The following is a 13,181-nucleotide window of genomic DNA, read 5'->3' on the forward strand; positions in this document are numbered from 1 at the left end:
GTCAAGTCTCACCCCCAAATCACCAAGACCACCAAAGAACACCATAGCTCAAAATACACACATAATGTCCCACTGCCACGACGAGCACCACGACCACGGCGGCCACAGCCACGGCAGCGGCGGCCACGACGAGCACGACCACTCAGACGACATCACGCCCGCGCTGCAGCACTCGCTGTACGGCCACATCAACTTTGACGAGGTGACGGCCCTCAACGAGGCGCAGATTGGCAGCGCGCAGGCCGTCGTCAAGAAGACCTGGGCCGAGAGGCTCGACGCCGAGCCCGAGGTCGTGAGCGATGCTGATGAGCAGTTGTTGGTGAATGTTCCGTGAGTTTAGCCACCCGCTTTATTTCCTTTTTTCTTCTTTTTCTGGAGAGAACTTCAGACTGAACGTTGTCTTATTGGAAGTCATTTGGATTCTTGTGGTTACGAGAGTTGTGATGTTGCTGTGCTTTTCAAATATATGTTTCACGCATCTCATTCATCCACTCATTATCTATATAAACCCTTCACCATTCTGATCACCATTCTCAGACACGGCTAACACAAACCACCAAGCTTCACCGGCCAAGTCAAACTCCACGCCCTCCTCCTCCGCACCTCAGACTCCCCCTCCGCGCCCCGCACCCTCAAAGTCTTCATCAACCGCGACGACCTCGACTTCTCCTCGGCGGAAGAAGCGTCCCCAACGCAGGAATTCGAGCTCTCGCGCACGGGACAGGTCCAAGAGATCCCCGTCAAGCGAAGCCTCTTTGGCCGCGTCCAGCGCCTGACGCTCTTCTTCGAGGACAATTTCGGTGACGGTGAAGAGGACGAGACGAGGGTGTCCTACCTGGGATTCAAAGGCGAGTGGATGCAGCTCGGACGAGCGCCGGCGAATATCCTGTACGAGGCGGCGGCGAATCCGAGTGATCATAAAGTCAAGGGGACGGGGATCAATGATGTCGGGAGCGGGATTGGAGGACGACAGTAGGACATTGACGGGTCATGATGGAGGTTGAGTTGAAGAGACTTTATCATGGGTTGCGAGATGAGGCCAAAAGAAAAAAGTAAAGGGAGCATGTTTCTTAGTCCACAAAACGACTCCCTAAATAGTATACCAATTGTCAAACACCATAAACCTCACCAATGCCTCCTTCCAACACCCAGAGAAGCAAGATCCTTCGCACCCAGCCTTCTAGCATCCAGTACCCAAAGTCGGGAACCAAACAACCCCTCCCCCCTTCAAGACCATCATCGCCTCCGCCTCACCATAGAAGCAACCTCCCCATCCCCCTCCAAACTCTCATCCACAAACCCGAACCTCTCATACAGCGGCGCCCCGGCCTTACTAGCATCAACATACGCCGCGACCCCATCCTCATCCGCGAGCGCACACCCCCACGCAAGCAACATGGACGCCGCGCCCCGGCGCTGGTAGTCGGGGTGCGTGACCAGCGTGTCGAGATCTGATTCCCAGGTACCAAATTAGCAAAACACGATTCTCACACATTCGCGTGAACTCATGTCTCCGTGTACAAGTCCCGGAAAAGCTTCAGAGTGGTTTGCGAGAATTATAAACGGATGTAGAGCAGGGCGGGAGAAGCGAAAATCACAAACAGAAAAACTAATCCAAAAGAAAGAAGAAAAAAAACTCACAATAATGCCTCTCCTCCCCCATAACCCGCCCTCTCTCCCCCTCCTCCCTCTCAAAAAACAAATCACACACTTCGGAAGGCATATCCCCCGCCCAAGGAGGGTACCGCCGGCCCCTCTCGGCCGGCATACTCGTATCCCACTTGGCCCACGCCGCGATCCTCGGTCTCTCTCCTTCTTTCCCCCCCTCATCTCCCTCATCCGTTCCCTCCGTTCCGGTCTGGGTCCTGACGGTGCTCACATCAACAACCTTGACGAACCGCTGAAGGGGCTTCGCCCGCATATCCCCCCAATTCGCCTCATCCCACCACGCCCTCACGCCCGGCGTATCAGGCCACAGGCGACAAATCACCTCGTCGTCCTTGAACGCGGCAAACCACGTCTCCGTCAGGGCGGGAACATCGTCGAGTGTGGCTTCCTCCAATCTGAGGGTATTCTCCCTCTTCTTTTCAGTCATCGTCGTCATCGTTTTTCTTGCCCTTTTGCCTTCTCTCGTCTAATTTGTTTCTTTCTGTTGCAAAAAGAAAATCGATTATTGTACGTTGGTCTCGAAGGAGTTTATGATGAAAAAGGAGTCTTCCAATATTGTTCGACGCAACATACGGAGTATGATGAGAGAAAATGAGGGTGAAGATGCTTGCCAGGTAAATACAGACGAATAGGCAGCAGAATTAAATGCGGGGTTTATTTCCTGTCAATCAGGGGCGGATAGGTAATACGGTCGAGACTTTAATGTAGTTCGTATTGGCAGACCTTAGCCCTATATCATGCTCTTCAATTCTCGTATTCCTAATCTGTTCAGTCTCGAACAACACTTTGAAGAGGTATCTGATAAGTGAGTAATCTACAGGCACATCACATCCCATGCAAGTCAGACCTTCAACACATCCACGCGAGCGCGCCACAGTTATGGCATGTCCTCTTAGCATGATTGATTTCAATGATGCAGAAGTCGCTTGTAGTAGACACAATGTTTATGTACAGACAAAGTCCAATGAAAAAAGCTCCTGACCAACTACAAAATACGCAAAAGTGCTCGCAGACGCTGGGTTCGGCGACCCTGGCATCTTTGTTCTGCAACGATTCTCTTAACCCAGCGTGTCATCCTCGGTTTTTCCCCAGACCCGTCTCAAATGTTGAAAGTAAATCAACCCAGGCGCTCAACCGTTTCTTTACTATCCAGTCCGGGAGGCCTGCGACACCGAGGAGAAAGTTGCCGCCGTCTATATGCAAAATACCGTCTAAACGTGTTGATTCTCTTGTGCGCCGATCCCGTCTCAATCATCCTGGTTACCCAGGGGAGCGTATCTACCGCTGCCGCTACTGCTCTGGTCTCGCGTGCGACCGACAACTCTCGAGACCCATCCGCTAATGGTGCTGCTGGCCTCACCATCCTGGCCCTTGCCGTCGGGAATGTCGGGAGGGTCGAGAGACAGGCCAGGAATGGCGCTGTTGGCAGTGAAGTTGCCGGGCCGCCCACGGTATTCGGATCCAATAGGCGATCCGGGCATGAGGGAGTCGTTTTCGCGGCCATGCAGAGATGGCGTCCCGATAACAGTGCTGGCGTCGCCAAAGAGCGAATCCATTTCCTCCAAGCGAACACCACAGGTTTCAGGGTAAATGAAGTACACTGCATAAGTTTATTAGCAATCAAAGTCCAGTCCGGGTACGAAGAGAAGGTAACTCACCAACGATGAAACTGACTGCACAGAAGAAGGCGTGCACCAGGTACAACCGCCACTTGATCCACTCCTGCAGCAGAGGCGTCATTTCTCCAACAAGCCAGTTGAATGCCCAATTGGTTGCCGTCGACAAACTAGCACCCTTGGAACGAATGTTCAGAGGCAAGATCTCCGGAGGGTATAGCCAAGGGATCGGGCCCCATGAGTATCCAAACGCCGCGTTGTAGATCATGACAAAGATGACGACCAGGGTGGGTGTGTACGTGATGTCAAGGTAGAGCCAGTACGAGATCATTGACAGCGAAACACACATGACAATGGCACCGCTCAGCAGGATTGGTCGGCGACCCCATCTGTCAACCAGATACCACGGGGGAATGGTTGAGAGAAGGTAGGTAATGCCGTTCACGCCAGCCATAAGGACGGCATCGTGACCAACCCAGCCTGCTTGTTCGAAAACGTACGGAGCGTAGTAGCTGATGACGTTGATACCATTGAGCTGAGCGAGACCCTGGGCCGACATGGCAATGAAGACACGGGTGCTGTACTTGCGGAACATCTCGGCGTATGTCCTCTCGCCCTCCTGGCGCTGGAGAAGTACGTTCATCTTAATTTCGCGGTACTCGTCTCGTGCCTTTTGGTTGTGGATATCACCCTTGCCGTAGAGGTTGGCAATGACAACGATACCCTCTTCGTCGTGGTCGTTGTCAAGGAGCCATCTGGTCACAAGTCAGGAATCGCATACACAAATATTCACGGCACGCAGGAGACCAACCTTGGAGACTCCACAATGACCAAGCTTCCGAAGCCGAGAAGGGCTCCCATCACGCACTGCATCAGGAGAGGAATACGCCATGACATGTCACTTTGGATGAACCCGCAGAAGTAGTCAACCCAAACGGATGTAGTATACCCGATGATGTTGCCGGAGAACTCAATGCAGGCAAGCTTTCCACGGTTGTGGGGGGGAGAGATCTCAGACTGGTAGACTGGGACGATGGTGGACAGAGCACCAACGCCCAGACCAGCAATGATTCTGCCCAACATCATCATGGGCATGCCGTTGGTAAATGTCTGCAAGGCACCACCAACGAAGAAGATCATGGAGCCATATAGAATAGTCTTGCGTCGGCCGATGATATCGCCAACCTTGCCAACGACCAGAGATGAGATAAAGGCACCAACCTCGAGGATAGCAACCATGGTACCAATCTCGGCCGACGAAGGCTGATCAAAGTAGTTACGGAAGTATACACCCCTGTGGAGCCCATCAATTAGCTGCGGCGATCAAAAAGGTGAGCAGACGGTAGGGCAGTGAACGTACGTGATAATGCCTGACATGACACCCTGATCATAGCCGAATAGGAAGACTCCCAAGGAGACGAAAATACTCGTGAAATAGCTGTTGGCCGGGTTGTCAGTCAAATGGAAGTCGCGATAAGGGTGTTTCGGAAGGGCAAGACGCACATCAGGGCCTTGCCAGTGAGGCCGTGAACAGAGGAACCGCCCGGCATGATGGCGCCGATGACTCGCTGCGCGCGGGTCGGACGAGGTTGGGCGATGTCGGGAACCTCGATTGCCTCCTTATTAACACCTCCACGACGGCTCTGTGAGGTGTCGCGACGGCTGGGAGACTCTTGTATGCGAACACGCTTCTTCTTGGAAGACTTGTGGGAGGGATGCCTCTTGTGAACGCCGGCTAGCAGCTCGTCATCAACGTCGCTGGGCAGCTGGGTACGAAGGGGGTCTTCGTCGTCGATAAGGTCGGCGATGTCCCCAGTGTCGGTCCAGGAATCGGACTCGGAACCGAGAGAGTCCTCTGATGACGGGTGGCCGTGGTTATTGTGTTTGTCGTTGTCAAAGTTGTGGTGTTGACGGTGGGAGGAAGAGGAGGTGTGATGGTTGTGATCACGGTCACGGGGGTTGTGGTTGTCGTCGGGATCAGATGCTAGCAATGACGTCGCTTGTTCTTGCTGGTCTGGATGTGGCCGGGACTGTAGGGTCCGCAGTGGGATGTTGGACGGGAGACGTCTACCGTTTGAAGAGGGAATCTTGGGCGGTTATGGGGCTGATTAGCGACAGCACCCTTCCGCTCTAAGAGGAATTGAAAAGGTTGGGGGGGTGGAAGTGAAAAGAATGTCTAAAAGACGACAACTGGCGGGCAGCGAGTCGAGTCGAGTCGAGTCGAGTCGGGTCGAAAGGTGACGGACGGATCGAATTGGTACTGGTGCTTTGGTGCGTGTTACTGAGCGCGGCGAGCAGGCCGAATCGGCATGTGTACTCTGTAAAGTTAGGTGAGGTAGCGTTGGATGACAGGCCAATCCACTCCCTGGTGCACCTCAGTGAGAGACTGGTGGGACTGGGAAGGGGTAGCTAAGGTAGCTGGCTGGTGCAGGTGCTTGTGCTTGAGTGTGGTCCCAATGTTGGATTTTGGGGAACCTGGGAAAAAGGGATTGGGGAGCAAACCGAGGCCTGCTATTGGTGCTGCTGTTACTGCTGGGGGATGGGATTGGGCTGGAAGGGAAGGGAAGGGGTGGGGGGGATACCAGGCCAAGGCAAGCCGCAAGCCGCAAGTGCCAGGCAGACAGGCTGGCAGGCGCGAAGCGAGAGGAAGGGACGGGAAAATGGCGGGAGGGAGCGACTGAGAAACTGTAAGAGACAGGCGGCGCGAGTCCGGCTTGGTTGGGGCCCTTTCCAAGAGTGGATGCCGTCGATGCAACCTGCTGCACAGTGACACACGGTCTTTCCAGGAAGCCTGTGAACTTCCAAGTGAGAAGACCAAGGAAACCCGATTGCTGGGGGGTGGGGGTCCACTTTCTTTCGGTTGTAGGTAGGTAGCTTGTGCGCTGAGCAGCAAATTGTGGATCACCGCCGACCGGTGCAAATAGCTGAGGACGGTAAGGTACTCTGTACTCCGTACTATCCTGACAATAGGACTCAATTCCAGAGATCAGATTCCAGTCTCTGCTTTCTTCTCTTCTTCTCGTTCAATGTCAATGTCTCTCAATACTTTTGAAAAGAGCGAGGGGACAAGATACAATGGAAGGACGGGATTGAAGTCCAGGAATCCTGGCTTGGGGCAACCGCCTTCCTGCGATAGGTAGGTACCGATGAGAAGCAGATGACCATCCAGATGGGAGCCAACCTTGTTCCTTCAGGCTTCCCGTATCCTTTCGGTACAGGGTGCAGCTGGCCAAGGGGGCGAAAAGACGACAGGCCGTACGCAGTAGCGCACGAGTCCACCTGAATGATGCTTCTACGCAACGATGCAGCAAAGGCGATGCCGCGATGGGGAAAACGGGATGCAAAGACGCAGAGAGAGTTCTCCAAAGTCCACGCCGTTGTCCGATTTTCTCCTAGGGTACGGATAGCGCCTAACGGGTTTGAGGCAGTATGCCCAGTAGCGCAGATCTATCTGACCCTGTGCAGCCTGCCTTGGCACAGAGTCCCGTCGCTACAGCACGCAGCAGTACCGAGTAGATAGATGAATTGATTGAAGGGGGCTGGGAATGCGCGAACCAGTGCCGATGACGAAGTCGATGAAGAAGGTGGATTGGTTTGTTGCTAAGGCGGCTTCCCGCTTGGACGGTACGATACGGTAGGCAGGTATGCTAAGGTACCTCAAGAACCAGGGACAGAAGAGTAGAAAGAGCAGATGAAAATGGCAAGCATAAAGCGAGAGGGTCAACAATCGGTCATGCGGCCGAGTATCAAGTCGAGTCGTGGGTTGTGTCTTGCTTGTGTCGAACAAAGGGAGTGTGTCAGGTGGTCTGGATGAAGTATCTATACCGGGTTGCGAATGCTCAGGTCGAGAATGGGTTGGAGTTTGAATGAAGGGTGGTTGAGCTTGTGAGCCTCCTTTGGGGGAACGCGTAGGACACCTTGGACAGGACGGGCAAAAGACCTCCTTTTCTTCCGGCTGGACGGGCAGCAAGAGACAGATTTCTGTCCTCAGTCCTGCCGCCCCTGAAATGAGGATTATCCGGCTCTGGCGCAGGGGTTCCGGGAGCCAAGGGAAGGGAATCTGGGAACTCTACGGACGGGACGGGCTGTCCAATGCGATTGCCAGATGGACAGATTACACAGATTACCTCCTTCTCACGTCTCGCTGCTCAGAGGCTGAGGAAGCCACTATGGATCTATGGATCTCTGGACCTGCCGCGTCGTATGCGTATGAAAAACTATGGGAACTGAGGGAGGCTCAGAGAAATTGAGGGACCACTCAACTCCAGACCCGAACCTTCCCTTACCTCACTGGAGATTCTATTTCTAATTCCACCATCCGGCCCCACGTCTTGCAGACACAACTTCACACAATCCATCCTCGGCCGCGTTATCCATCCCATACTATGACACTACGCGCTCGGCACGCTGCTTTTGGCCCTATCGATTTAGGCATTTTACGTATTCTCTTACATTTCGTTATCCTCGACGTGAGTCCAGTCCGATATCTTTTTCCAAAAGGAGTGACCACGCACGTGAAACCGTTTGCTGACTCGATTTGTGGACCTTTCCCTTGGACCCGAAGGAAGGGATCATCGGCGTGTCGTCGGGCTTTCGGACCATACGAGACCGCCCCCGAGTCTTGCCTTTTGCAACCAATCCCGTATGCCGCCAGACGATAGCCGTGCTGGGTGATCACTGTTGCATTCGTCGAATTGAGGCCCGTTACTGCCACAGAGTACAGAGTGCAGAGTTGGAATCAATCGGGAATTTCCTTTCCATGAGGCTTTTTTGCCGTTGAAGATCGTCCCGGCCCCGGTCCAACTGTCCGCCGGTGCGGTTCGCACACCCTCATGGATCTGGGCTGTCGTGCCTTTTTCGTTCCCGGGCGCTATCCCGCTGCCGTGTTCCAGCACAGGCGTTTCGCAACGTCCATCTAACGGTTCCGTGAGGGTACACGGCCCCGTTTTTGACGACGATGCCGAAAACCGTCACAGGCAAAGGGGCTCCACAACGGTGCTTTCCCTCTGAGCCTACGGCTACTAAGTACGTATACCGCACCTGCCCCTTCGCTGCAATCAAAACATCGACGTCATTTCTTCAGGACCCATTCGAGATGCAAGAGGGTTCATCCTGCCACCACCGCCTTTACCCCAGACAATGCAACCACAAACCCTCTGCGCAACGTGCACGCCGTGACAACCCTCGCCAACCTCGGATCTGGGAAAATGCTCCCCCCAAAAAAGATAGTAGATTCCGAGTCGCAGTGGGACATGCTCTAACCTTTTTGTGACCACCTGACACATTGTTGCATGGACTGATCGACGAGTCAAAAGTCGCAGACACGCACGCACGCGACAGCAGACAACAATGCAGGTCTCCTCCACAACCGCTCGACCGACGATACTGGCACTGTCTTGAGAGAGACCCTGAAAAACGAACAGCTTACAGGTTTAGGCCACTGTTCTGCCCTCCACTTAGTGAACACTGCAGGTCCACATAGGTCCCGAGAACCAAAGCTGTTACGCTGCATCCATGGCTCACGACACGAAGGGCCTCGTTTTCCACTGATCCATCTTCGTGCTTCAAAGTCTGCATTGGAAGAGCAGGGATAATTCCTTTCTTTCATGATTACCCAACCCCCCAGTCCACTCCCCCGCGCCTGGGTCGCTCACGAGTCGCGCCCGACCAAGACCCCAAGACCCCGAGACCCTTCACATGGTGGAGGAGGGGAAGCAACTTGAATCGTTGACTAAGACACTGAAGAAATGACCGTTCGATTCCCGCCGAAAGTGTAGTTTGTATTGTGGGCGACGTGGGGGAACAGTGACATACGACTTTGGACGGGTGAATAGAGCTTATTAGTCAACTTGCTGTATGGATGCATACCACAAAACGAATACAACTGTAGAGATGATTTCCGCGAAAAGTAGGTAGGCGGCAATTTCCACGCCAATTGAGTTATGCTACATGCACAACTGTTCTTCCGTGGGCAACATAACGTAAGCAAGGCCATAACTGGGATACAACAAACGCTCGTTGCTTCCCACTTACTATCAGCACCCCACTGTGCTCCCAGTATCAGATCAACAAAAACAGACCAAGAAGCATATTCCCGAAAGACCAGAGTGATCTTCTCACCGCAATTTGAAAGCATGTTTAGGAAGATATCACATGTGGATCCGGCAGGCCGGGGTTGGAGCCTGCCCACCTCATGGAAGATCAAGAACCAGCAAAGTGGAGACCCATCGTGAGATTGTCCGTGGTGGGGCGCCAAACCACGACCACAACTTCACGTTTACGACTGCTTCTAGATGGCTGAAAACAAATTCCACAAAATAGTATATCAGACAATCACACTATTAAAGGCTTCAACATCTATCAATTTCTGTTAGACACTACTATCGTGAGATGAATGTCTTTAGGGTGATGTAATAACCTCTCCTCCTTCCAGGTTCACAGTCAATCTCAATGGCCTCAAGATACAAGTTCACATACTCACGACACCAATCAGGCCATCAATTGAGAGACCACTGGAAAGTTTGCTGTACAACTCGTTTAAGGATCCGTTCGAGGGGTTCAGCTCATGTCTCATACTGCCGACGATAGACGAGAATAAGGCGGTCATAAACACGACGCATGTGAGTTTGATAGTGAACGCGAACTGTTCCTGTCAAAAGTGATGTGAAACGAGGGGATGTATTTGATAACAACGCTCAGCGCTCAGTTCTACGGTCTATCTTAATTACATATAATAGCCACTTAAATACTGCACCATATCCGGAATAGTATCTATGTAGAGAGAAGCCCGATATACCGTTCACTCCATCGACGAACGCGTCTTCGTCAATCTTTCCACAGATGACTTACCCCATCAGTCCAAGCCCCGCCCACTACTGGGTTCAACTCAAAATTCGCTTTGACATGTTCAAGCACGTCGCTCAATGATGAATCAATCAATCTTCTTCTCGGCAAGCTCAACTCGCCGTACTTTTCGTCATTCTTCATGACTTTAGCTGGGCGGGCACCGCCTGATTCGGATGCCGTCTTTCTCTTCGCCATCTCTTCATCTTGTAGTTGCTTGAAGTCTCCGATCGCCTTCTTCCTGAAATGGTACTCCAACGGTTCGGTCTTGTCAGTCTTTAGGTCGTCCTTTTACAGGCCCCAGCATGCGCTCCAGAATCCCAACGAGCTCCCGCTTCTGCGTTTTATTAGCCAGTTCGCATGCATTCTGTCGCACGATTTCGAAATCTGGCGATATGCGCCACGGCTGTTCGAAGTTTGGCTTGCCGAGGGGCACCGAAACATACGCGTCGGTCATTTGCTTTTCTGGGTTGGCACCAAGCTCTGGGTTGGCGTCCGCTTGCAGGATCCAATCTTCTTCAACGACCTCAATCCTTGACTCGATCTTCTTGAATAAGACTCAGACGGCCACAGTTCTGTCTCAAAGTCTCTGCAAATCTATGTCGGATGCGATGGGAACACGTGCAGACAAATGATTAAGCGAGAAATTGTGGGCGTAGGGAAACAGGTCATGATATCCTTTGATGACCTCAGTGACCGGAGGAAGAGTCCACTGCTACGAAGGATATGCTCGTAGATAGATAGCGAAGGCAAGAGAAGGTAATCTTAGTCTTCGCCTTGGCAGGTGATACAAATGGCCCGCTATGACTTACTGAGAAGGCAACTATCTGTAGAGTAGTCTAATCACCAGTGGGGAAGAGTTATTCGTTATCCGTATCACTTGAAATCATCGAATTCGACACCCTTTCGCGGTATGATGATCCTATCTTACATCCAGTCCCCTTTCAAACATGCCAAGTGTATCAACGGTTTTCTGTGCCCAACTAATAGGGAATGCCGCTTGACGTGAGCTAAATTTGCACTTTCCCTCGATCAGGCTGGGCTAAGGGAGGGTGATGACAGGCCGATGGTGATGTTGTGGTAAGCCAACTAGTACGCCACTTCGCCCGACGAATGTGTAAGACTACATAGGTACCAGGCAGATTCCCTCGGTAAGGCTCAGCTGAGAGACAAGCAGTAGACCTCGAGCTTCATAAATAGCTCAGTGAGGAGAATTTACAGACAGTCTGTCCCCTAGGCCCTGCCTGAAGTCGAGCAAACCCAATCTCCATCTCTGGACTCAGAAGCGCCGATAAAAGCTGGCAATGTCTAAACGCGGTCACGCGCCCAGATGGTGGGAAGCCAAGTCGAAGCCCGGTTCGGATGATGAAGGCGATACGGTGCAAACGGTTGCATCGGATGAAGAGCTTGAGGCGGAGACGCCTGAGGAACATGGAGACACAGATTTGCCACGGTGCGTAGTCACATCACGGGAAAAGTGTACGGACATGGTACTAAACACACTCTTGGGAAATATAGTCCGACGGATATCTTCATAGCTTGCATGGGTGTCACGGGTTCCGGCAAAAGTTCCTTCGTCTCCATGTGTTGCGGGAAGCAGGTCAAAATTGGCCACGACTTAAACTCTTGTAAGTTGTCCTCTCCGAGACCAGCATATTGCTATTGGAATGAGACAGCAACTGATCGAGGTTTCGATTCTCAGGCACAAGCGTCGTCCAAGTCCATTCGTTTAAACTATCGCCCAACCAGACTGTGTACCTCATCGATACGCCCGGCTTCGACGACACCGACATCAGCGACACCGAAGTCCTACGGGCCATTGCCCACTGGCTCAACGAGTCGTACAAAAAAAAGGTCTTGCTACGAGGCATATTATACTTCCATCGCATCACCGACGTTCGAATGACGGGCTCCGCCAAGAAGAACATTCTCATGTTCAAGAAGCTCTGTGGCAACAACGCCCTCCAGAATGTAGCCCTCGTCACATCTATGTGGGATCAGGTGCTGAAGGAGGACGGCGGGAGGCGGGAGAAGCAGCTCATTGAGACGCCCCAGTACTGGGGATACATGGTGTCCAAGGGCAGTATCACGCTCCGCCACGATAATACAGTCGCCTCGGCGCTTGCCATCGTCAGGCGTCTGGCTGACGGTGAGGGCGATCCTGTCAAGCTGGACGTGCAGGACGAGATGATTGACAGGCAGAAGCTGCTGGACCAGACGGAGGCCTGGCAGGAGCTCGAGGCGGCCAGGATTGAGGAGCATAAGAAGTGGGAGACGAAGCAGCGCGAAAACGAGAAGCAGTTGGAGAAGCAGTTGCGCGAAGAGATGCGTCAGGCCCTCCGCGCCAAAGACGAGCAGTCGTTGAAGGAGCTTCGCGAGATGAAGGAGGAGTTGAAGGAGGAGTACGCACGCGAGCAAGCCCAGCGCCTCGCGAAACTAGATCAGGAGCGGACTCGGGCTCGCGTCGACGCAGCGACACTTCACCAGCAGCGCGTAGGGGAGATGGCGACGTCGTGGCAGACCCGGGGCAGCGTGGCGACGCCGACGCCAGCGACGCCGACGCCGACGATGTCGTCAACGACGCCAACGACCCTGTCAATGCCGCCCGCGTGGACCAGGCCATCGGGAATGACCTTGGACCGGAACAGGGCGTTTGTGGCTTTCCATTTGTTACTGGAAAGGGATCAAAATGGGGTGTGGTTGCCTTCCTATCATATGACAAGCAACATAGATCCATCCCAGTCGGACTTGGCAGCGGCCATACCGTCCTCATTGCCCCTACGGCCCGTCGCCTGGCAACAACAACAACGACATCAAGTACAGTCTTTCCACAACCAGGCTCGGCCTCCAATTCGTCCCAACGTTCAGTTTCCGACTTGGCCCAACCCTCAGCCTCCGAACTATCAAGTCCCGCCTTATTGGGGCCCTCCCTATGGTCCTTTTGGGCACCCGCAGGTGCACCCGCCACGCCGTGACCCAAGAACCCCGCGACGTCAGCACATGATCCCAGGGCCTCCCCAGGATGGGAACTATCAGTATCGGTGAATGCACATG

General features: G+C 53.2%; 4 protein-coding genes across 4 annotated transcripts; 2 read left to right on the forward strand and 2 right to left on the reverse strand.

Moving 5' to 3' along the window:
* Window positions 1–64: 64 nt before the first annotated feature.
* Window positions 65–976, forward strand: BDP55DRAFT_726396 (PITH domain-containing protein; the record flags this gene model as incomplete). Its single annotated transcript, XM_060579143.1, has 2 exons — window positions 65–330; window positions 562–976. The coding sequence occupies 2 exons, from the start codon at window positions 65–67 to the stop codon at window positions 974–976; spliced, it is 681 nt and encodes a 226-aa protein (XP_060432190.1).
* A 260-nt stretch (window positions 977–1,236) lies between these two features.
* BDP55DRAFT_726397 (uncharacterized protein) lies at window positions 1,237–2,095 on the reverse strand (the record flags this gene model as incomplete). The annotated part of the gene is made up of 2 exons (XM_060579144.1): window positions 1,237–1,451; window positions 1,771–2,095. 2 exons carry the CDS (start codon window positions 2,093–2,095, stop codon window positions 1,237–1,239), a joined length of 540 nt encoding a protein of 179 aa, XP_060432191.1.
* An 820-nt stretch (window positions 2,096–2,915) lies between these two features.
* On the reverse strand, window positions 2,916–5,595 carry BDP55DRAFT_692179 (uncharacterized protein; the record flags this gene model as incomplete). Its single annotated transcript, XM_060577076.1, has 7 exons — window positions 2,916–3,268; window positions 3,327–4,039; window positions 4,096–4,578; window positions 4,645–4,722; window positions 4,788–5,351; window positions 5,406–5,474; window positions 5,567–5,595. The coding sequence occupies 7 exons, from the start codon at window positions 5,593–5,595 to the stop codon at window positions 2,916–2,918; spliced, it is 2,289 nt and encodes a 762-aa protein (XP_060432192.1).
* Window positions 5,596–11,670: 6,075 nt separating this feature from the next.
* Window positions 11,671–12,434, forward strand: BDP55DRAFT_503979 (P-loop containing nucleoside triphosphate hydrolase protein; the record flags this gene model as incomplete). Its single annotated transcript, XM_060567652.1, has 2 exons — window positions 11,671–11,755; window positions 11,830–12,434. Coding segments are annotated over 2 exons (690 nt in total), but the record flags the coding sequence as incomplete, so codon positions are not given.
* Window positions 12,435–13,181: the final 747 nt, after the last annotated feature.

This window comes from Colletotrichum godetiae (genome assembly GCF_030913485.1).
Source record: "Colletotrichum godetiae strain CBS 193.32 chromosome Unknown BDP55scaffold_11, whole genome shotgun sequence".
Taxonomy (NCBI): Eukaryota; Fungi; Ascomycota; class Sordariomycetes; order Glomerellales; family Glomerellaceae; genus Colletotrichum; species Colletotrichum godetiae.